This window comes from Carassius auratus, chromosome 30 (assembly GCF_003368295.1).
Source record: "Carassius auratus strain Wakin chromosome 30, ASM336829v1, whole genome shotgun sequence".
Taxonomy (NCBI): Eukaryota; Metazoa; Chordata; class Actinopteri; order Cypriniformes; family Cyprinidae; genus Carassius; species Carassius auratus.
In genome coordinates this window covers 9319410-9344483 of record NC_039272.1, presented here as the reverse complement: position 1 = coordinate 9344483, position 25074 = coordinate 9319410, and the positions used below count along the sequence as shown (strand labels likewise).

Here is a 25074-nt window from a genome sequence, read left to right as displayed (position 1 = left end):
TGTGTGTACTGTGTATATTTATTATGTATATATAAATACACATACGGTTTATATATTGAAAATATTAAAGTATATATTTGTGTTCATATAATTTATACTGTATATAATTATATTTTAATATATAAACCTAACATATTTTTTCTGAAATATATACATGGATGTGTGTGTTTTTATACATGCATACTAAAAATACATGCAGTACACACGCATAAATTATGTAAACAAAAAACAAATGATTAATGTAAATATAAACTGGAATATAATAAAGCATCATGATGAAAGAATGTATTCCGACTTAACCTAAGTAAAATTATTCTCTTAGCGACATTATGCAATAAGAGTAAAAGGTGGCTCATGTTAAACAAATGAATTGTTCAGCTTTGGGATGACATGAGGGTGATTTGGTAATGACTAAATTTCATTTTTGGGTGAACTATCTCTTCAAATGAGCATCAGTTTAATAACATACTGTGTGTATAGCTACCAGGACAATACCTTTCCGCAACTAAAAACACTGAGCTCCAGCCGCAGAGTGGAGCAGTGTCTCCTCTTTATGTTGAGTCACTGGATGAGTGAGAGAGCTAGAGAAAGAGCAGGAGAGAGAGAGAGCGAGAGAGGTTGGTCTCTCACTTAACTAACAAAACAGCAGCAGATCCGCGGGCATAAACAAATGCACGCAGGCTGTCTGTCCCTCCGCCTGCCGTGGGAGACACTTTGATGATCGCAGTAAGTTAAATTAACCGGATTACAGAGAACCTCACTCTGCTTTATTTTAGCGTAGACCTCCGACGATATCTATGTATTAGTTAGACTGAAATAAGGCAAAAATGACGGAGCTGAGACGGCGAGGAGGAGGAGATCCCGACAGCACTGAAAACATCAGTGACAAGGTAATGTATATAATGTTAGAGCATACGCTCATTCAATAAGCTTTATTTCTCTCAGTCGACTGCGAATGACCTTTTAGCTAAGCAGCTAGCGAGCAACCAGTCAGACCGCTTCAACCTGAAAAGATATTACACAAAAACAACTTGTTTAAAGCGAAATTAGGATTTTATATGGCGACTTTTGCGTTCGGGGACTGTCCCTTTAATACATTTCACATTTAAACTGTCGGTTGCCTCATAAAGTTGGTGAGTCAAACGCACTGCAAAGCCAGTGTCACTGGCTGTGTCGCAAAACCTATTGAGCTGCCTACCTAGACAGCATTTTTAGTAGACGCGTCTGGAACGTTCTGAGTATTTTGACTGAGCATCTCACATAGATACGTGTTGCATGCCTAAAATACTGTCTAGGTAGGCAGCTCATTATGGTTTGACACAGCTGTCAGAGTCAGATTGTGTCATACAAAGCTGTTTTATGTCATTTGAATAAGACTTCAGAAACCAAGTATTTAAGGACATTTTCACCCAAAAATTAAAACTGCCATCAATGTATCTTCCTCATGTTGTTCCACACGAGTATGACTTTCTGCTGTGGAACACTAAAGTTGGTAGAATGACAGTCTCGAACTCTATTCATTTACATTGGTTCTTTCTGTACATTGAAAGTAAATAGTGACTATCATCAACATTCCTTTTTGTGGAAGAAAGTTGTCCAGGTTTGGAAGAAGATTAGAGCTTATGATATTTTTTATTTTGGGATGAATTATGTGTGTGAATTATTGCTCATTCAGCATTCTGCTATAAATCAGAGAAATGTAACATTGCCCTGCTATAAGAATGTGTTTACAAATTCTTTATAACATGTATCTGTCTGATTGAATAGAGCCATTCCCTCTTCCCTGGAAATGATGTAGTTTTGTTGATAGCTGAGCGTAGATCACATGTGACAACAAATCGCTTGGCCACAGTGTGGAAAAGTTGAGAGGGGAGTAACACAGCGTGCATACTGAAAATGGATGATTTGAACTCATGACTCAGTAATTACAAAGGTTTTGGTCACAGACGAAGCTTTTGAAGGAGATCTGTTCATGAAGGCTGTCTTGTCTTTGCACTGTTGAACGGTGTTATAAGGACCATTGAGCTGTCATATGGTGTTTCCCCTGGAAAAGTTCCCTACAAGTGTGGGAAAACTAGGGGACCAGAATTTGAGAGCAGAGCCAAGAACATTTTGGGTCTTAAACCCAAAACTTTATACCAAATTGGTGTCATAAGTAAGTAATTGCATATTTTAAAAATAAAGTTAATTTTAATATAACAAATAGGCTAAATAATATGAATATTTGAACAGCAAACTTGTAAATAATAAAATATTTAATTACATAATTTTGATCAAATGCATACAGTTATTATTTGACTTAAAAATAATATTCAATAATATTCCCAAAAATCAGAAAATTATGTGACCAAGACTGCCAACTCTATATGCAGTGTTGATTTTGCAGAAATACTTCTGTTTATTCACAGATAATTCTGCAAGGGTGTATGGTTAATCCTTTTAATGGAAATAAATGTTGCAAATTTAGTCAAAGAAGCACTAAGGCTCTGATAGAACGTTGTGTTTTTGTCCTGGAGACCGCTGACCTTATAAAACTCATGCTGATGTCTCATGGGCAGAGCTTTGACTGTCCATCTAGAGCCCCTCAGCCAGTTCTCTCAAGGTCAGTCTCTCCAACACTCATAAGAACGTAAGATGACTGAGGTCATCTACAGAGTTCAGTCTGATGGTTTTCAGTTCATATCTTTTCTTTTCTTCTCATTGAGAGAAGCATCATTAGCCACAGTCTCTCTGGGCTTTTGCATGGTTCTCTGCTCAGTGTATACCTCAGCAGTCTTTGGAGTTCAGTGGACCATCATAACCTCTGCGCAGCAGCACGTCCTGCAGCCTGGCCTCAGCGATGGATTCGCTCTCTTGCTGGTCATGGCCTACTTCTGCTTCTGCAATTTACCACAGAATGCTGGTTACTCAGCACATATTACAATCACACAATTTCTGTGATTTATAATTACACAGTTAGGTTTAGGCCTGGCAGTGTAGATGTTATGTGGATCATTTTTTTTCAGGTAATTTGAGTCATTGATTACGGAGCTCCGCACATGACATGAAAGAAAAAATAAATTAATTGTGTGCACGATTTACTAATTTGTTCCCTCAATGTACTAAAATGTGCACACGATTATTATTGCGTTCCCTTGATTTACTATTGCGTTCCTTCGATTTGCTAAATTGTGCGCACGATTTAGCAAATTGAGGGAACCAATTAGTAAATCGTGCGCACAATTTATAAATCGAGTGAACGCAATAGTAATCGTGCACATTTTAGTACAGTGAAGGAACGAATTAGTAAATCGTGCACACGATTTAGCCTAATATTTTTTCCTGCATGTCATGTGTGGGGCTCCGTAATTGATATATATATATATATATATATATATATAAGAAAAATTGCTAGGTGACCAAATAGTTTTGTGGGTAAAACTGCTGCAGGGGGTTTCTAATGACTTTTCCAAACATACAGTATTTCCAAAACATTACCCCAACTTCCATGGTTGGACAAAACTGGTAGTCCCAGCAAAACTCTTTTTGATTTGATTGGCTAACACATGGGCGGTAGTCATTTCTCAGAACACATCTTTCAGAGTAATCTCTCTGGTAATGGGGACATTTTATGTGTTGTATCATGCAGAGCACTAGTGAGCAACTGTGCTGGTATTATCAACATTTTGTTTTTCTCCCATAATGCAACAGTGGACTATGTAGCACAGAATACAGTAAGCAACACTGCGTTTGGAATTCTGCTGCATCTACTCTCCTCCATTCATTTTTGACATCAGCCAAGAGTGTGTCCATTTTGGTATTTGCTGCAACAGTACAAATTCCTGATCAGCCCCTTTTTTTTTTGCCACTGCTGTAAAGAATTTAAAGCAACAGTGAAAACTGGGCCAAGCTGTCATCCCTGGGAAAACATCCACAGAGGATATGGTCCTTGACTGACACTTTATTTTCACCCTTGAAGCACTTTAGAGAGGATTAAATAGGCTGCTGAAGTGATGATTTGGCAGGTTTTTTGACATTTCCACAGTTCATTGGTTACATGATCTCAGCACGTCCTGTTACAGATACCGGCTCTGCAGGTAGAAACTGAACGAGAGATGCAGTGACTGCTGACTGCAGTTTTTATGCCTTTGTGTGCTTGTGTTTTGGTGTGTGCTAGGTCTTTTGGGACGAAGCTGGACTGGGGCTTTTCCCTCTTTCTCTCTGAGGGATTAGTGTAGTCTCATTTATGGAGCAGCTAATCAGCAGGCTAGTCTTCTTATCCCTTCACTTCCAGGACTCTTATAGGCAGCAGGATACATGTGCAGAGCACACAGCTCTCAAGGACACAAACACAGCAGTTTCTCTCTCTTCTAAAGGGCATGTTATTTATGGATTTATATGATTAATTTAATATTAATATATATTGAACAATATAAGAAGTTATTATTATTATTATTATAAAATCATGCATTTTTTTCATATTATGGGTTCTTTGTAGACTAACATTCTAAGTGTGCATCAGGGAACAAAATAAAACAGTCTGAAATTAAACAGTCTGTTTGAACTGGGTGATTTACTATTAGTATTAAAGAGCTGTACTTTCTTATTGACTGTTGAGTGTCATTTAAATAGTGGAAATATATCAGCACATTCATAAACACTGATTCTTTTTCTTGAGTGGACTGCAGAATGCTACTAGGCTACCATTTAGTGGATCCCTCGGGCTAATAATAGGTCTACTCATCTGTAGCGTTTGGAAACTCTCTCTTCTCATGTCTATTGTCCTGACAGAGTATGAAGGAGATAATGTTGCAGTTTGTTTGTTGCCTTCTATTTCCTTTTTGAAAATAACCATTTAATTGTCGCATTGCACAAAATGTAGTTAGACTTCACTGATGTAGCTGATAGCTGGAATGATTGTTGCTCAGATCTGTACATTTCCATGAGTGGGCTTGAGTGTGTCCTCATTAAAAAGTCAGCAGAGGGTTTCTTTTACCAGCCTTAATCTGAGCCTTGTTTCAGATATGAGTGACCTCCCTGCTCGACACTTGCTCCAAATTACTTCCTCAGCACAGCTGCTTACAGTCATGGTCCAAAGGCTTTGGTTCACTGTCTAATTTGGGAAACTGTACAATGTTCATCTTGCTCATACATTGCCAAATTTGGTTGTCAGTAAGGGGTTTGAAAGAAACACCACAAACTAGTCTCATAGTCTCACAGGGCCAGACTTTTGCCCGGCATAAAGTCGGTAGCACTTTCAGAGCTTATTCTGGCCATGAACAACTGCTTTAGTCTGGACAGTGACACCACTAGTGTGTCTTTTATCTGACCTTTAAAGTTGGTTTCTGAAATTCATATTTATGCATGTGACAGACCGTGCAAGCCAAAACAATATACAGGGCATGGAATATGTGAAAAAAACTTTGTTATAGAAGTACTGCTGATGTTATTTATTTAGAAAGTTTGTAGGCTGTAGAGGAGAATCACATCTACGCAATATTACATATTAACTTGTCAGCGTGTAGCTTGTTTGCTGTTGCCTTTTTTACATTTAAGTGCTGTAAAACAAGCTGCAGTTGGGATTTTTTTCTTTAGCTTGCAATATTTCGTTTTTTCGGTCTGAAAGGCCGATCAGCTACTTTGTGAACCACTCTATGATCGCGGTGGTAGACTGCCGGCACAGCATTTAAATCCAGATTGCAGATTATGAGACAATTACAAATCAGGCTTTCCAGGATGTGGGCTGCTGTTGAAACCACATGTAGAGCCTAACAAACCAGCAATGACCTGTCCTTGTTAGCCAGTAATATTTCCCTATAATGATGTTATCAGCGAACATTAGGGCTGGGTATTGACACAGATTTCACTAATAGATTTGATTCTGATTCACAAGCACATTACAGTACATGTCCATTTTTCTTCTCTCTCAACAAATGCTGTAAACTGGTGCTTGAAACACTGTGATGACATGATACATATCAGTAAGTAACTCAGCCCTTGTGAACATGTTGAGTTGCTCATTAAATCATAACCACAAGCTGTTATGATGACATATTTGGTACTCTTTTAGTACACGCACCCAGCAGCAGCCATCCATTAGTTTTCTCTGTTACTGTTGCCGGCCATATTTGATTCTGTTCTTTGGCTCGTCGTTGTGTTGTGCTTGCCAAGACAACAGTGAAAGATGAGAAAGCAGCCTCTTTTTATCTTCAGTCTACTGTACTGCACCTACTCGGGTGCCATGTCCTCAGGCCCGATTGATTTTCCTCAGAGGCATTTGTCTAGCATTTGCATAAGTCATTCTGGATAATACCCTATCCACCGTCGCTCTCTATTACTTTGACTGGTAAATCTGTGATTTCCATGAAGGGGCTGCATTTCAGGGTGATTGCAAAAGACTACTGCATTATGACATTGTGAATTGTGAGTTTTGTTTTGAGTCTCTATCCAAGTGTCTGGTGCTTCTCTCACCTAATTCTGTTTTTGGAAGTGTTTCTTGGTGTGTTGTTGTTGTGTAATATTCCATACAAAAGACTCAAGACGGTTCACTCATATTGCTATGAATGGGAGCTGCAACATGCAGAGTGCTGCAGGGATGACAAAAACCATATCACTGAAATTTCACATATATCACTTCTAGTTCCATAATCGCTTTGCGTCTGGTGATTGTATTCAGGCTTCAGAATTCCTACATCCATTTGTGAATGTAAGTGTGAATGTGAATATAATAACATGTATAAGACGATTGACAAAATGTATAAGAACCTTTTGTTGGTCACAGAGCTTATTTTCTGCAGTAATCCAAAAGCCATTTGAAAAATCCTGTTGTGTCTATCGCCAATAGCAAAAATGCTTTAAAAGCAGTTGATTTACCATGTTGGACGCATACCAGTTCAAAACATCCCTATTTAAAACAAACAAAAACACTTTAGCAACTGCACAACAATGCCAAATTAACATTTTGTGTCATAAAATGCAATAGAAAATTGTTTGTGTTTATGCCTGTGTTGTTAAGTGTATATAATTATCTGCCTTGAAATCAGTGCATTAATTATCTTGTTTTCTTCTTCACACCGTGTGTTTACACTCTGCAGGAAGCAGATGGAGATGACAAGCTCCTTTTTCCTGGTGAGGGGGAAGGAGAACTAGAGGGCGACTCCAAAGCAGACACACCAGACGTGCCACCTTCCACAGATAACACTCCACAGTGTCTCAACAAAGCCCTAGAGGGCTTGTCATCTAGGTACCCATGATACTGCGCTCATGAGCAACTCCCCAAACAATCAACATCGGCATTAAGGATCTGTACGGAAGTTTAGGCCCCACATGGGCAACTACGAGTCTCTGATGTATTACAAACAGGTTGAACCAGTTTTTGCGGGGGAAATAAGAAACCTGTACACTAATATTCTCTAAAAATAACCATTTCCAAAAAATAAAATCGTGAAATCAGTGCCTTGTAAAAACTGATCTGGTAAATCTTTGAAAGCTGACCCATAACCTTAAAGCCAAGTGTATCGCTCAGCTATTCACTTCTAATTCTGATCAATAAGGCAGACTCTAGTGATACTTGATATGCAGATGAGGTTAGGGGTCAGTCAAAAGGAAATGGGCCCTCAAAGAGATTAAACGGGATCTTTATTAGGAACAACCCTAATCCTTGTCAGTTTTGCTGTTGTGTTGGTGGGATTTGCTGCAGACTTTTAAAAGACCGCAGAGGCACCGGTCCAGTGACATGCCTGAATGCCGGCGCCTGGCTACCCACCACATTTTGTGATGATGCTGCACTTTTGTTCCCACTCTCCCTCCCCGTTCTCTTTCTCTCCATTGACAAATTCCCTCCCATTCTTTTCAGTGGCTTGCATGAGTTGTGGCCCCTGCAAACAGTTCATCACACTGTGGGCCAGAAAACGAAGAATTCGCATCTCTCACGAAGCCCCATTTATTACATTTATGGCACCATTGGCATAAATCTATCCCATCAGTTTTGTTCTCACAAAGCGCAGAGGATCATAAATACATCTTAAATGTTCAACACTGAAGCTTAAATCGAACTGATATTATTATTATTTGTCATGCAGTAGATCATTCTGCTCGAGCCATTTCATTCAGTTAAGAAATCCCTAGGTCTTCAGCTAAACTTCTCACACAGCTTCATTTCCACCTCTTTCACAGGCTTTTAGTACATTTCCAAGTAAACACAAAGGGAAAATGTCATCTATACCCTTAACAGTATAAATGTATTTTCATGGACAGGTTTGTTGCGAAATTGTAGTTTTATTTTTGTCTGCATTCATATTGATTTTAATTGTAATTTTATTTGTACTTATTTTGATCTCAACAGGTGGAAGAACTGGTGGATAAGAGGCATATTGTCATTGACTATGATCATTGGCTTCTTTCTTATCATCTATTTGGGACCCATTATGCTTATATTAGTGGTAAGTGTGAGTATAAAAAAAACATCTATGTATCGCGCAAACAAAGTTAACAAGACAAACACACTGACCCCTGGCTAGCCAACATTTGTGGTTACTATAGAGAGCAATGTTTTACAAAAAATCTGTCCTCCTACAAACCCTTTGGGCCACATACTGTCATTTTAGCTGATTTATAACCTGACCTGATTTGACATCATATAAAAATACCAGTAAAACCCCTACAGTGTTTTAACAAGACATTTGACAGAAATTTCAAAAGTGTGTGTTCAGCTCTTACAACATACTTATTTTTTATTACAGCTTACTTTTCTTTATCTTTTGTTATAGGTTATGGGTGTTCAGATCAAGTGTTTCCATGAGATTATAACCATTGGCTACAGAGTTTACCATTCCTATCATCTACCATGGTTTAGGACTCTTAGCTGGTAAGTGAAATGCTGTCTGTGTACTTGTAGTTATCATTTTAAGCTTTCCTTTCACCCCTTATCTCTCCACCCTTCCCCCTACTCTCCGATTCATGCACTTCACATTCATTTACGGACAGCCAACTACAAACAAACACACACCCACTCTCTCACGTTTTTCCAGTTACCTTTTGTCATAGATAAAGTAGTGATTAACTGGACTTGAGCAAAGTGCACTTCCATGTTGGAACCTAGCATAAAGTACACCCCACCTGCAGGCTTTGTCCAAACAAAACAAGATGACAACCAAGCAGCCGAAAGGGGCCATGTATTGTTTCCATCAAATACATTTATTTCCCTTAAATCTTCAGACCTTGACACAAATGCACCTTGTATTTCAGGTACTTCTTGATTTGTGTGAACTACTTCTTTTATGGCGAGACAGTGGCTGATTATTTCGGCGCACTCGTCCGAAGGGAGGAACCTTTGCAGTTCCTTGTGCGTTATCATCGGTTTATTTCTTTTGCACTGTATTTATCAGGTGAGTGTAACTCGCATTAAACACTCCACTGAAACTTTTATGACCCTAGGTCAAAAGCCCTCAGTGCACACTTAGCTTTATAGCATAGTTTATATCTTGTTTGTTGATTATATATATATCGAATGGTATTCAAATTGATTGTATGCTTGGTCACTTTGCCATTTGCTTTAATTATATTAATATGCTTTTGCTCTGTGCCAACAAGCTACTCATCTGTAGCTATGCTACCGTTCAAAGGTTTTTTATTTAACAAGCACACATACCTTGACCAAAATTAAAATAAATTAAATTAAAATTTATGCATTTAGCAGAAACTTTTATCCAAAGCTACTTACAGTGCATTCAGGCTATCAATTTTTACCTATCATGTGTTCCCAAGGAAGCAAACCCCCAACCTTGCGCTTGATAAGGCAATGCTCTACCAATTGAATTGTAGCATACATATAGCACAACCTTGAATGAAAATGATACATTTTATAATGTTTTAATATTTGTGCAGACTTTTTGCTTTAATGACAGCATCATGAACTGCATGAACTTCACAAATTTGTATAAAAACCTCATGAGTTCGGACCAGCTCAGGGCCATGACAGAGAAGATGTACAGTAGATACGTCTCCGTTATGGCCATGAATGCACAGCATGCTGGCAGCTGTTGCAGGTCTCTCTCTCTGCAGTCATTTATTCTCACTAAACTTTGCTCTCTCTCCAGCACTGCTTAATGGTCATCATCATACAGAATATATAAGTCAGAATTTACAGTATAAGACATAACCCAGTGCGTTTGTCATAGAATTTTCTTTCTAGAATGTACAAAAAAAAAAAAAAACTGTCTGTGCTGCTTTCATAACAGTGATATGGAAGCTTTCCAAAACAAAAATTGACAAACTAATGCTTGTGTGCTGTCTTTCAAATACATCTCTTTAAATACAAATCAGGATGATACAGTAAACAGTGAGAAGGTTTATAATATCTTCTTTATTGTTGGAAATTAACCGCATGTTATTTGCTTTTTACAGGTTTCTGCATGTTTGTACTGAGTTTAGTGAAGAAACATTACCGCCTGCAGTTTTATATGGTGTGTATCATTCATTTATATGCCAGCCAGAACTAAACTGTCCATTTCATTCACAGTCATGTGCATATCATATGTTGGGTCTTTGGATACTCAGTGGTCCCATGTCATAATATCACATTTAATGTTATATTTCTGTATAATGAGTTCACATTTAGATACACTGGCCATTGTGAAAGTATTGCAAATAATGTGGAAAAATGAGTCATTGCATGCCATATATATTAACAGTGTATGCAAGGCAAAACTTTTATTACTTTTATTCTGGTCTAGTGCTGAAATGTGGGTTTCATGAACCTTTAGCATACAGACTTTTGTAGATCGTTTTAGTATTAAGTGTCCTTTTGAAAAGTGCCCCTATTATGCCTTTTCGACTATAACAATGTGTCATGTAGCTGTATGTGAACATAAACTATCTGCAAAGTCATGAAGCCAACAGTGCACGATAGATAAAGTTATTGTCTGTCAAAAAAAGAGTCGGCTCGCAGTCACCTAAACGAAGTCGTCAGGAATTTGAATCTAATTCGGTTACGGCTCTACGTCACAAAGTAACACATTTGCATAATGTCCGCCCACATTTTACGTCGCCAACTTGCCTGTCCACAAACGCAGTAACATTTCTGTGTGGTTTACATTATTTCGAGAAGACACTGTATCCTACGCTGTGAGAGTAAATTTGTTGTATCACATCTCTTAATCCCACAAACTTGTCAACACTTGACACTTACCACTGAGAAATGTTCTGCTCCAGTCATCCTTCTGAGTCTCCAGTCTCCAGGGCTGTCATTCTGTCATTTCAATTAGGTTTTCATTTCCGGCACGTGCTGTAGGCAGTAGACCAATCCAGAGCCAATCTTTCTATGGCTCTGGGCTAATCACAAAAGACTGCTCCATCTGACCAATCACAGCAGAGAGGGCTCACAGAAAGGAGGGGTTCAGAGAGACTAATTCTTTGAACTGCTTCGCACGAGTCGTTTATGAATAATTTAGAACGAGGTAAAATTAAATCTATTTTCTGAGAAAACAAGTGTTTTTTTTGACCTTGCATGCATGTAAACCTGTTTTAGGAGTCTCATAAAACAATAGCAACTTTAAAAATGGCATAATAGGGGCACTTAACAAACGTTCACACATTCGAGGTCAGAGCAATTTTTTTTGAAAGTCTCGCATGCTCACCAAAGCTGCATTAATTTGATCAGATATACAGTTAAAAACAGTAAAATTGTGAAATATGATTATAATTTGAAAAAAACTTTTCTATTTGAATATATTTTCAAATGTAATTTATTCCTGTAATGGCAAAGCTGGGTTTTCAGCAGCCGTTACTGAAAAGTCTGTTTTTGTTGAAACCGTGAAATATTTGTTATGGTTCATTTTTCAAAAGAACTGCATATGAATTGGAAATATATATATATAATTTGTAACATATTAAATATAATTACTGTAAATGTTTATCAATTTAATGCCCCTTTGCTGAAGAAAAGGACTCATTTTAGAATTTTCACCATTCAGAATGCAATAGAAATAATGATGCTCACAATTAGTGTCATGACAACAGCGATGGTGGCTCTGATGCTGCTTTTTATTGGCAAAACCCAAATTCAAGCTGATGCCTTGCTTGCCCTTATATTTCCTTCAAGACATGCAAACTTAGTTTTGATGTTGATTTTTGGTTATGTATTAACCAAGGTGTTGAGCTTTTGAGCTGAGTCCAGCTACAGTGGTTCAGAATCTCTAATAATAGCTTTGAACTGTGACTTACTTCTTCATTTCAACCATTGATGTCAGCAAACTGTCATTCCCTTTGTGAGTGTGGTCACACCCATTCCACATGAACTTAAAAAGAAACAAAAAGAAACAAATGAAACGCTCAGCAGCCAAATAGCATTTAGTATTTAAAAATTATGAAGGTATGTCTATTTGTGTATAATTTTATAGTCTTAGTACAACCTCCTTATTATCGTTTGAAAAAAAAAAAAAACATTTTAACAAAAAAAAAATTCTACTTTTTTTGGATATGTGCCATAACTCGCTTTGCATTATCATTGTTTGAGTGAGTAGATAACATTTCAATGGTTCACTCTGTTTGTGTGTGTCTGTGTGGATGGCCATTGTGTGTGTTTGTTTGTGTGTGTGTGAATTGTGTTTGTGCTTGCCATTCCAGTTTGCTTGGACCCATGTGACCTTGTTGATTGTGGTGACTCAGTCACATCTGGTTATTCAGAACCTGTTTGAGGGAATGATCTGGTAAGCCCACCTGACCTGACAGACCTGTCTGAAGTTTCACCTCTCTCCTACTTGAGTTTCTCAAGCTGCATTCCTGTGTTTCCTGATGTTCCACATGATAACTTGCTGCTCAATGGAGAGCAGAAACACTCATTTTTTAGTTAAATTTATTAAAATGTACATTCTAATCCTTTAAAATAATCAGTAATGTAAATGTATCTCCTACAGTATGTGTTTGTAAAATAAAACAAATTTGTTCTCTAGGTTTATTGTTCCCATCTCTATTGTGATCTGTAATGACATCATGGCCTACATATTTGGCTTCTTTTTGGAAGAACTCCACTGATTAAGGTGAACCTGTGATATTTGCATGGTAGATGTTTCCTCACAGCACTAAACATTTCTGAACATTTTCTGAACTAATGTGTACCATAATTACCATAATTGAATGCATTGTGGATGAAAAATATCTAATCTCAAACCCTGTTTGCTCTCTCTTCCAGCTCTCCCCAAAGAAGACCTGGGAAGGATTCATTGGGGGATTCTTTGCAACAGTGGTCTTGAGTTTCTTTGTAAGTCACCATTAGACCTTCGAGCATCCAGTCTTCATATATTATATGTACATGTAAATGCATTGTTTTGACTGTTGTCATTCACATCGATTGGTCCATTATGTACAATGCTTGCACGCTATTGGTCAAACTACTTTTCAGTCATTAAATACAGCAAGTATGAAAACAAAGTGAAAACAATTTAGAAATCCCAGCCAGGACATGTTGTATACGCACCCTACTTTCAATCAACACCAACAACTGTTATATTACCCCATAACCCTCATGGTATTGTGTGACAGCTAAAACCTTTATGTCTGCCTCCTATTCCAGTTTGCGTACCTGCTATCCCAGTACCAGTACTTTGTTTGTCCAGTAGAATACAACAGTGAGACAAACCGCTTTGCAGTGGAGTGTGAGCCCTCGAATCTGTTCGTGATTCAGGAATACACACTGCCTGCAGTGGTGCAAAATGCAGTTAGATGGGTGAGTACATGAAAGGCCAAAACTACATACTGCAACCTAAAAGATTGTGGCCTAATAAAACTCTGCTAAATATAATAATTTAGAGGGTTGTTTTATTCCTGAATCCTTTTTTTGTAAAACTATTGTTTATGTAGTATTAGCTAATAATTATGTGTACGTCTTTCTTGTGTCTGCAGAAAACGGTGAACCTTTACCCATTTCAGATCCACAGTATTGCGCTCTCTACGTTCGCCTCTCTGATCGGGCCATTTGGTGGATTCTTTGCCAGTGGCTTCAAACGAGCTTTCAAGATTAAAGTTGGTTCACTTTCAGCAGAAGTCACACATAAACCCTTGAATTTGTATCTTTTGGTATTTACCTAGTTTGAGTTACCGTTACACTGTGAGCTTGTGATTTATTTTTTATTTTGTAGGACTTTGCAGACACCATTCCTGGTCATGGTGGAATAATGGATCGTTTTGACTGTCAGTATCTGATGGCAACATTTGTTCATGTTTACATAACAAGTTTTATCAGGTGAGGAACTCGGGTGACCTCTCAACTTATTTGGTTACCCTTCATTCTTTCAAAAGAATATTACCTATCAAAATCGACAAAATGGTCTCTACAAAAAACAAAAAACAAACAAAAAAAAAAAAAAAAAAAAAAATATATATATATATATATATATATATATATATATATATATATATATATATATATATATATATATATAAAAGTAGAATTAGTCACAGGATCCAAAATTAAGAGACTAAGTCTGAAATGTGTGCAAACATTGGCTTCGGCCAATAAACAAATTAGATTTACTCATCAGTGCACTGTAACTTTATAATTATCTTCAACATGGTTTAAGTCAAACTATGACTGATAGTCTGACCCTTCATAATTTAGGTGACACTGGCGACACAGTTCAAATAAAAGAAATCTCCGGAGACTCGTAGAGCATCTTCTATTTAATAATCCCATTGTCATAAAGACAAATGTATTTGAAATGCTCCATTAATTTAGTCACTTTGACCCACAAATGTAACATTTTTAAAACTTCAAAAGGGTTAGTTCATCGAAAAATCATAATTATGTTATTAATAACTCACCCTCATGCCGTTCCAAACCCGTAAGACCTCTGTTTATCTTTGGAACACAGTTTAAGATATTTTAGATTTTAGATCACATGGACTACTTTGATGATGTTTTTCTTAACTTTCTGGACATGGAGAGTATACTGTACACACAGCTTCAATGGAGGGACTGAGAGCTCTCAGACTAAATCTAAAATATCTTAAACTGTGTTCCAAAGATAAACGGAGATCTCACGGGTTTGGAACGACATGAGGGTGAGTTATTAATGACATAATTATGATTTTTTTTATGAACTAACCCTTTAATATGTAAATTATTCTATTTAGATAGACTTTAAAGTTTAAACCAACATTGACATTATCATGTCTTGAAGGTATTTTAGAGTGGCAATTACATGTAAACAAACAATATTTGTATTATTAGTAGTGCTGTCAAACGAATAATTGTTTTTGTTTAAATAATATATGAGTGTGTACTGTGTATTTATGTATATATTTAAGAAAAAATGTTGTTTATATATTAAGTATATTTATATAGAATATAGTGCTGTCAAATGATTAATCGCATCCAAAAAAGTATTTGTTTACATAATATGTGTGTGTGTACTGTGTATATTCATTAAGTATAAATAAACAAACACATACAGCATATATTTCGAAAATATTTACATGTATATATTTATATTCATATCAATTATATCATATATAATTATATTTAATATATAAACATAACATATTTCTTAAAAATATATACATGAGTGTGTATTTATATATACATAATATACACAGAACATACACATATATTATATAAACAAAAACTTATTTTGGATGTGATTAATCGGGATTAATCATTTTACAGCACTAATTATAATCAGATATATTGACAGATATATTCATATATTATTTTATTTATATTATTTGTGTCCATATACAGCTTCAGTATATATATTTTATAATTCTACATGGAAATATCTTCTGTTTTCTTTTTATTTTATAGAGAGAGAAAGCGAGATATTTTTTTCTATTTTATTCTATTTGTATACACGTGTACACACACACACACACACACACACACAAAGTATATCTATTTATCAATTAACATATTTTTTGATAGTCTACTGTATATTGTTATTTTATTTTATTTCTTATTGTGTCCAATGTTGAGTTTATTGTTGCACTGTGAAATAAGGATGTTGGAGCAGGTCACATATATATTATTTTTTAAAAACCATAAAAGGTTTAATTTCACAAACATATGTTTTCACTTGTCATACATTGATTGCAGGAATAACTATTATTTAGCATTTTGATTTCAGTGCCAGAGGAGTGCACACAGGAAGCATGATTGACACTGGACACCTTTTCTTTTTCTTTTTCCCAGGGGGCCGAACCCCAGTAAGGTTTTACAGCAGTTGCTTGTCCTGCAACCAGAGCAGCAACTCGGCATCTTCAATACACTACGCAACCACTTACGAGAAAAGGGCATGCTGCCCCCTGCTGTGGAGGAAGCCCAATAACAGATGTCTCCTGCTGTTGTCCTGTTGAACTCAGTAAGCATTCACCCACGAGTGTGAAGGCACAATCACACTCCCAACTGACCTGGAGCTCCCATTCAGTGAGAGAGAGTGACACCCTGCAAACCAAACTCTCACATTTAACCCATTACAAACTCACCAAATGAAGGAGCAAAATGACCACAAGGGGGCGACACTGTTCTCTTAACATCAGAGGTCTTCCAATCAACAACCATGCTAAATAAAAGATTCAAGCACATGGTAAGTGAATGTATAGCACTACAGGAAGGGGGATGACATTGTACAGATTTTGTGATTCTGGCCTGGTCTGCAAAGTCAACAACTCATGGTGGTGGCTTTAGGTTTTTGAGATGCCATAATACTCATGGTTAACCTTTAAATGTGAGTTTAATTTTAACAGGGGTCCTAAACTCAAAGCATTACAAAACAGTGAGTCTGAAACAGAAGCATGTCTGTAAGTCTTACTGTTACTGCTTAAAATAGCCATGTTCCCTTTCCCATGACTCAAGTGTGTTTGTGTGAGTGTGTACATATCATCATATGTATTATTGTACATAGATATTATACACTAGATCACATATAGAGAGAGATTATACATTTATTAATATAATATATAAGGCGTAACAAATTCTATAAAATCGTAAGTTAGTAAAATATGCAAAAAGACCTAAACTTGTCTTATTTTCTTTAATCTAGCATGAGAGAAACAGCCTTTTTGAGAAGGTGATTTGCTGTGTTCCCCTCCGTGACCGTTGGTTTTAGTTGCACTGTAAAGATTCAATTCGCTTTTCAGGTTTTCATATCAAAAAGCACTGGTGCTTTGAGTAGATATCCAATAATTGAAAACATGTTATTCGATTTAATGTGCTTTTTTATTATTATAGTATATTTTAGTATCCTCCTTGAAATATTGTTTTTAGCTACTCATTTTTAAAAACCTTACTTATTATTTTAATTTGTTGAAATCTTACTGAATTCTTTACCAAACACATGTGTACCAAAGCACTGTCAATTTTGCTGTGAAACAAAAAAAACTAAAACACTAAATATCACACCACAATTAACATTGTCAAATGCTACAATCTTGCAGTTGAAAACAATCCTATAAAAGATTGAACAAATTAGATCTTGATTTAGGCACTTGCATGAACAAAAATAACATTACTACAGGTTATCATCACACTTTAGGCTTTTAGTTAAAAGAAGTAGGTTTGTAATAACCTGTGACCATCGCCCTAATTACAAATCGGGACTCAGTCATGTAGTTTGGGACCAGTTGTCGATGGGTGTATTGTAAAACTTAAAAGAAAAAGACAAGTGTGACCCCTTACCTTATTCATTCCCGTCTGCAATAGGTTTACATGTTTCTTTCCTTCACATCTGCTGTCCAGTAGATGCAGTCATGTGAGAATCTTGTGATTGTAGTAATATGAATCCTATCAGACCAAAACGAGAATGCACTTCCAGTTGTCTATAGCTTATTTTGTGGATGTCACGATATTGTATTAGTAATTTTAGTTTTTTGAGAGCTGCTGTACAATTTAAGTTGTAATGTTGCCCAACATAATAATGTGCAAGCTTGCACTGTTAAGAGGTTTCACTGAAAATGGGTTTCAAATGACTTGCTCGTCATGGTTTTTGTTATTTGTGGTTTTAAAAAAATGGGAACTTTTATTTATGTCTGTTTTGATTTTCTGATTTTTTTTTTTTTTTTTTTTTTTAAATACAATTGTTCAGTAGTAAATATTTACCAGAAGATAAAGAAAGTAATAAGTTATGGGCAATACTGGTGGAATTATTATTATTATGATATTACACTTGGTGAATAAACTTCACTTTTGACTTTCTCTCAGTGTGGTCACATTCATTACATGATTTCAGTCTTCCACCAAAATTATAGTACTTCTGCAAGCAGCACTTGAGTTTATTCTCAAAAGTGTATCTTTGTTTGTAGTTTAACAGTAACATTTGGACTGAAACAGCTACAGTGGTTCCTGAAACCAAAGCAGACTCCTTACAGACTGATAATGTGAAGGTAACAACAACAATCAAGAAATTGACAAGAACACTTTACATACAACAATTTACAGTCAGTATGGTAAATAACATTTCTCACATTTCTCAAAACAATCTCAAATACCACAAAAACAAAATACCTCTTATAATGGCTTCAGCTTTTTATCATTATCTCGACATGCTCCATTCAGATCAGACTGTAAGTGCAACGGTGACTTCATTATTTAATCTAAGGTGCATCACCAGTTTCATTGTCAGATGAAATGAAGAGTAGATTTACACAAACACATTGACAGAGCATTCACCTAATGCATGTGGTTTGAGACGTTTTTTTGCGGTTACATGAAAGATTTCCTTCAAAAGAATGTATAAAGACATGAAATGCAGCTCCAGAACAAAAGCATGAATAGTGCAAAATAGTTGATTAAAATAAAATAAAAAATATTAAGAACATAATTGTAATACTAAAACCAATATAACTGAACAAGCTAAAACACTTTTTTAGTTATTACTGATTGAATGAAGTGTAAACCTATGTAATTGTATTCACATTCAAATAAAAACACTGAGACAGTTTTAACATGCTAATAAATTCAAGGCTTAAAAACATTTTTGTGCATTTCTGTAAGGTGAAAAAAAAGCTCACACTGAAGACTCATGAAGACCTCAATCACTTCCACAGTCTATTAAAGTAAATGCCTGATATGGACGTCTCCTACAGCACAAAGCAATCAGCTGCAGTATTAATTCTAAACAAAAGCGCTGAGAATCTAGCCTAATCTTAATTTTAGTTTAAATGTTGAGGCGTTTTGTTCTTCTCCGTTCACTGCCTAAGTGACTATATCATTAATGGGCAGATGTGAGTCCCCTTCCTCTACTGGAACACTGTCCAAATCGTTCCTCGCAGGACAGAAGAGCCACCTGAGCAGCACCAGCGCCACACGGACCAGCAGCCTCAGTACAAGAAAAGCAAACGGTACACCAATCTCCATCATGTGAAAGATGGACGTGCTGAAGCGGCTCAGGACACAGGTGAAAACGAAGGTCCCGAGCGCCACGCAGGGGTAGAGCGAGAGCTTGGCCAACATAAAGGCGTGCTCTCGTCCACCGTAGCGCACATACGGGTGCAAAGTCTCACGTTCTGTGAAAAGTGCCGTTACCCACATGGCTAGCTGGAACAGACCGGCGAAGAAGATGATGACGCAGCTGATCTGCACGGCCTCCAGCTCATTGTGGGAGCCTCTGGGAAATTCATGCGTGAGCTGGTAGGCGAGCGGCAGGCCACCCACGAAGGCCAGGGAGAACGTGTTGAAGAGGCCCATGAGGCGCGTGGCCTTTGTGACATGCAGGAAGAGAGAGTGATGAACGAACCAAAGCAGGCCGACAGTGGCAAAGGAACCGAAGTAGGCCAGGTACTCGGGACCATTCTCCTGAAGCGCAGCGACAAGGCTGTTGTCAAACTCCTTCTTCACCACAGACGGATCAGGTACGTTGTCTTCACTGTGTAAGACATTAAAGGGGTCATATGACATTGCTTAAAAAGAATAGTATGTTGTGTATTTGGTGTAATGCAATAATGTTTATGTGGTTTATTTTCCACATACTGTACATTATTGTTGCTCCTCTATGCCCTGCCTTTCTGAAATGCGTTGTTTTTTTACAAAGCTCATTGTTCTGAAAAGCGAGGTGTATGCTGATTGGCCAGTGTATTGTGATTGGCTGAATACCTCAAGCATGTGACGGAAATGTTACGCCCCTTGCCATACTGTGATGATGTACAATACTACAGCGAGAATCAAAGTTCCAGCTTCTTTCTTTGGGTAAACATTTGGGTGGTGTTATGCAAATCTTCCCAAACAGTGATGTAGACATGTGGGGCGTATTTAAATGAGGTGATCTAGGAGGGCGTGGACGAGTCTTTACATTTTCTTAAAGAATATCTCTTCGGGGGTGAGACTTTAATGTTTGCAACTTTAGGGATCTTATCTATTCACAAACAACTTGTAACACTCCAAAGGTAAAGAAAAACTTGAAATCGCATTATATGACCCCCTTAACCAGGTGTTTAAAATAAAGTACCAAAGAGGAGCACATTATTTGAACAACTAGTGGCCTGTTGGATCCAGTAATGACAAAACTGCTTTGAAGGCATACAAACCAAATGTCTAAGATGAGCAGCGTGGCTACGATTGCATACACCCCATCACTGAAGGCCTCCACTCGCTCTTTACTCAAAGGTTCACTGGGGTGGTAGGTGTAGAAGGGCACTGAATCTGGACTGTCTTCCACTTGACCTGAGGTTATTTATAAAAAAATTAAAAACATAATGCAGTTAGCAAGTGCTCCAATTACACTACAGTTCAAAAGTTTGGGATTAAAAAAAAAAAAGCAAGAATGTATTGAATAATGATTCATCAAAGAATCCTAAAGAATGTATATCTCAAGTTTCCGTAAAAATATTAAGCAGCACGTCTGTTTCCAACATTGATAATGAGAACTGTCTTGGGCAGCCAATCGCCATTAATTATTTCTGAAAGATCATGTGACTGGTGACTGTAGTAGAGGCTGAATGAATTCAGAATAAAGTATTCAAAATAAAAACTGTTATTTTAAACTGTAATAATATTTCACAATATTGCTGTTTTTACTGTATCTTTATCAAATATATGCAGCCTAGTGAACATTAAGTGACTTCTTTCAAAAACATTTGAGAAAATCCCACCAAACCCCAAACTTTTGAACAGCAGTGTATGAACAATAATAAAATATCTATGCATTTGTCAGAATAACAGTACAGTGTTGTGAGATCTTGCTCTTACCCCCGATGGCTTTACTCCCGATCCATTTTAAACACTGAGAGATGTATGGCAGAAATATGACAATAGCCAAAACAATGTAGGACTGCCCGAGGAAAAATACATAAACATTATTAATCAAAATATTGTAATATGAAATATGTTATAATGTGTGTGATTTAAAAATATGTATATATTTTTGGCATGTATGCCTTTATTATGACAGGATAGATCAGAACTGACAGAAAGTGAAGTGGGAGAGAGAGGGGAAAGATCCTTGAGTCAGGATCGAACTTAGCACAATGCCGCTGTATATCGGCGAAACTGCCCACAAGGCTAGCGGCGCCAACTAAACATTCTGTTTTTATATCATAAAATAAACTGTATAAATTTAGCAGTAAATACATAGAACGCCATAGTTTGTACTAATAAATCGTTTAAGCTCAATCCCTTACCACTTGGATAAGGATGACAGAAAAGACGCTGGCAAACAGACACATGATAGGAACCCTCATGATGATTTCAAGGATCCGTCTCTTATAATAAGCCTGATTCTCAGACATTTGGATCTGATCATTGAGAAGGAAAGGATGGCTGAATCCGTACAAGACAATCAAGGCCTAAAGACACAAAAACATTTTCAAATGAAACTCAAAGCATCTTCTGCTGGTTATGTTATTCAGCACATGCAAGTCTTCTCACCTGAATTAAACCAATCACCATGACACAAGCACAGAAGAGGAGGATGCCGAGGGTATTATTAGGGAATGTTGCCATGAGAGAGAACTAAAAGAAGACAAACAAACAAAAAATAATCATGAAAACAGTCATAAACAGGGAGGTTTCCCGTAAAGTCAAATAGTGCTGAACTAAGCAATCTTTCGGAACACCAGTAGAATGACTCACTGTGTATGGCAGAAAGGTTATAAGCATCATGCACGCCTGAAATAGAATAAAAATTGAAAAGTCACCACACACTTGAATATACAGCTACTTTCCATTCATTAAGAGGAATACTTTGGTTGGTGTTCTCACCAGGTTAAGCAGTGCAAGAGTGTCGTCAATGCGCTCAATGACTTGAAACAACCTAAAACCAAATGCTTAGTGAAATCATTGTGCAAATGAATGAAAACAGCAGTTCTATGAAGTTAATACTTGGTAGAGTGTAGTTCTTGAGGGCTCTCACCGGATATGTGCAGCCCAAGCAACAGTCACAATCAAAAACGTCATTAAGTAGACAGCAATCTTGGTTGTGAGCAAAGCCTGAAGACTCTGTTTCAGTTCCTGAATATAGAGAGATCGGTTAGGAAATAAAAAACACAATAAATGTGTGTTTCATTTGTAAGTCTTAAAGCAACAATTCACCCAAAAATGATTTCCATACCTTCACGTTTACATAAACCAGTGGTGATCAAACAAGGACCCCAAGATTTTAAAACCCGCAAGGTATTTCTTAAACATCTGCTATAATGACTACTCAATTTAAAACTTTATTTACATAAAGCAGCGGTGGCAACAGCTTTAAATAATTTAAATAATTCGATCATTTCAGTGTGCTGAGGGCCCCGAGTGGGTCCCGGTTCCCTATTTGAAAACCACTGCTCTAACTAAACCAGTATGACTTCCTTCTTGGACACAAACATAGACAACAGAAAAGACATTGTACTTTATGTTGTGTTTGTCTGACGTCTGTGAAAATCTCATGGTTATAGCTTAAAATGAGGGTGTGTATAATGACTACATTTTCATTTTTGGGTGAGCTATTCCTGGAAGGGTGGCATAGTGCAATTTTTCACCTCATTATCCTGAAATTTTGTATGTGCAACAGGCAATATCTGTGAATACAAAAAAATAATGACACGCTTTAAACACAAATAATCATACAGTATATATTTTATAAACCCCGTCTTTGTTTGGAGCCCAGAGAACAGGTGATTAGAAAATGACAGAGGCTTGTCATACATTAGCGGACGTCAGTTAAAGAGTGCATTAAACGCAGTAAAATGTCCCATTCCGTTTGTCTAAAGGCGGTCTGTCTGTGGGTTTCCTCACCATTACAGTGGCGATGATGGAGATGAGCGCATCACTGTAGGCAAGCAGGCGGTGTGATGACTGCGTGCTACTGTATCCGTCCTTCGACGACGCGACGCTCTCCAGAAAGGATTGCGAATGATTCCTCGGCGTCCGCATCTTCTCCATCTCCTCGTCATCGTGGTGCTCGATTATTTCGCTTTCATCGTTGTCTCCCATGACCGCGACGGAGTGTGGTGTCAGTGGACGGCGCAGGCATGAAGACACCGAAGTTCTCTTTCAAGCATACGTTTCGGTGTCTCACTATGGGATACGCCCCTTCCGCGTATTCCTCAGAAGCCCAATACCATTACGCCAGCCCCAATTGGCTGGCAGTCATGACGTTGCGTCAGGGAGTGGCTCCCTCCTCTTGGTATAAAAGGAGCGACGCAACGTCATTACGACATTCAAAAACCTCTTCTCGCTTCACACCAGAAGCCTTCCTAACTCTGATAGCCATCAACTGGTCTCCACGCTGGTTGCTGGCTTATCATTCTGGTACTGTGCTTATAGTCGATCTGTTGGCCACCACGCCGCTTTCGCCTACCCCTCAATCGGCATTCCAGCTCATTGTTAGGGTCATTCAGTACCGCAACTATGGCTGCAGCAATGCAGACTAACGTAGCTAGCGAGGGAGAACCGCGGCTTTGCTCATGCGGGAACAAGATCTCATGCAAAGACACACACCAGGTCTGCTCTGCATGTCTTGGGCTGAAACATGCTCAAATGGCGGTCGATAGTCCCGGATCCTGTGAGCACTGCGCGCGTTTCACCATGAAGAGCCTCCGTCGCAGGTTAGCACGCCAAGCTAGCTTGTCTGGCCATGATCCCCTCATGTCAGCTAGTCCCGCTCCGGTTTCCGCCCCTCAGGTACCTATTCCTGTAGAGCTGCCCACCACGGCAACCCTATCGTGGGGTGAACAACTGGATGTATGCGCCCCTCTGGCCGGTGTCCTCAGCACGGACGAGGAGGAGGAGGAGGGCGCGTTTGAGTTTGAGGAAGAGGGGCAATCGGATTTCCTTCTCTCTGAAGAGGAGGAAGATTTCGAGGATTCCCCTTTTCTCCCCCCTGCGCAATCGGCACAATCCCTCGCTACGGCGGGATCCACGGAGGAGGCGGGCGGGGCACCATCCTCTCCGCTTCTTAGTGTGGATCTGCAAGACGTGTGCAAACGCGCTGCAGAGAAACTCAATATTCCGTGGCCGACCGTAATAGCTGAGACTGCAAAGTCGCGTTATGAGGGGAAGAGGCTGCCGAGAGCTAAACGGGCAGCGAGACAACTCCTTCCAGTCTTTCCAGAGCTTCTGGAAGAGGTTTCTGTCACCTGGAAGGACAACCCTTTTACTAGTAAAATGCCCGTGCAAGGGGGATCTGCGCTCGACGTGGAGGGTATGGAGAAGCAAGGCCTTCTTCGCATGCCCCCCATGGAGCCTTTAGTTGCAGCGCATCTGCATCCAAGGCGTACGGCGGCTGCAAACCCAACGTTGCCATCAAAAGCGGACCGCTTCCAGTCAAGCATGACGGAGCGCGCTTACAAAGCAGTCGCCCTCTCAGTCCGGGCCATGAACGCCATCTCTCTGCTCACCGCATACCAGGCGGAGCTACAAGACGAGGTGTCTGCCACGCCAAGTCAGACACAGTGGGAAGAAATCTGTGTTGTCACAGATCTCTCGCTCCGTCTTCAGAGATGTGCTGTTCAGGCTGCGGGCAAGGCCATGGCCACAATGGTCATTCAGGAGAGAGGACGCTGGCTTAATTTGGCGAATCTCTCCGACAGAGAAAAGGAAGCCATCTTAGATGCACCGGTCGTCGCAGAAGGCATTTTCGGTTCAGCGCTGACACGGATGCAGAAGAGATGCGAGGAGAAGAAAAGGGA

General features: G+C 38.4%; 1 protein-coding gene and 1 pseudogene across 1 annotated transcript; one reads left to right on the top strand and one right to left on the bottom strand.

The window, feature by feature from the left end:
- Window positions 1-513: 513 nt before the first annotated feature.
- Window positions 514-18033, top strand: LOC113049129 (phosphatidate cytidylyltransferase 1-like; annotated as a pseudogene).
- A 754-nt stretch (window positions 18034-18787) lies between these two features.
- LOC113049128 (endosomal/lysosomal potassium channel TMEM175) lies at window positions 18788-23448 on the bottom strand. Its single transcript, XM_026211187.1, has 10 exons — window positions 23180-23448; window positions 22924-22962; window positions 22314-22411; window positions 22163-22214; window positions 22034-22069; window positions 21830-21913; window positions 21583-21747; window positions 21152-21233; window positions 20491-20626; window positions 18788-19832 (listed from the first exon to the last, which is right to left on the bottom strand). Exons 1-10 carry the CDS (start codon window positions 23375-23377, stop codon window positions 19163-19165), a joined length of 1560 nt encoding a protein of 519 aa, XP_026066972.1. The 5' UTR covers window positions 23378-23448; the 3' UTR covers window positions 18788-19162.
- Window positions 23449-25074: the final 1626 nt, after the last annotated feature.

What these genes read in the sequence shown, in the direction of transcription:
- LOC113049128 (XM_026211187.1), bottom strand. Translation starts at nt 23,377, where the DNA reads ATGGGAGACAACGATGAAAGCGAAATAATCGAGCACCACGATGACGAG. An exon ending in TAACCTTTCTGCCATACACA is followed by an intron (nt 21,914 to 22,033) that starts GTGAGTCATTCT and finishes GTCTTCTTTTAG; the next exon opens with TTCTCTCTCATGGCAACATT. An exon ending in CTGTCATCCTTATCCAAGTG is followed by an intron (nt 21,234 to 21,582) that starts GTAAGGGATTGA and finishes TTCCTCGGGCAG; the next exon opens with TCCTACATTGTTTTGGCTAT.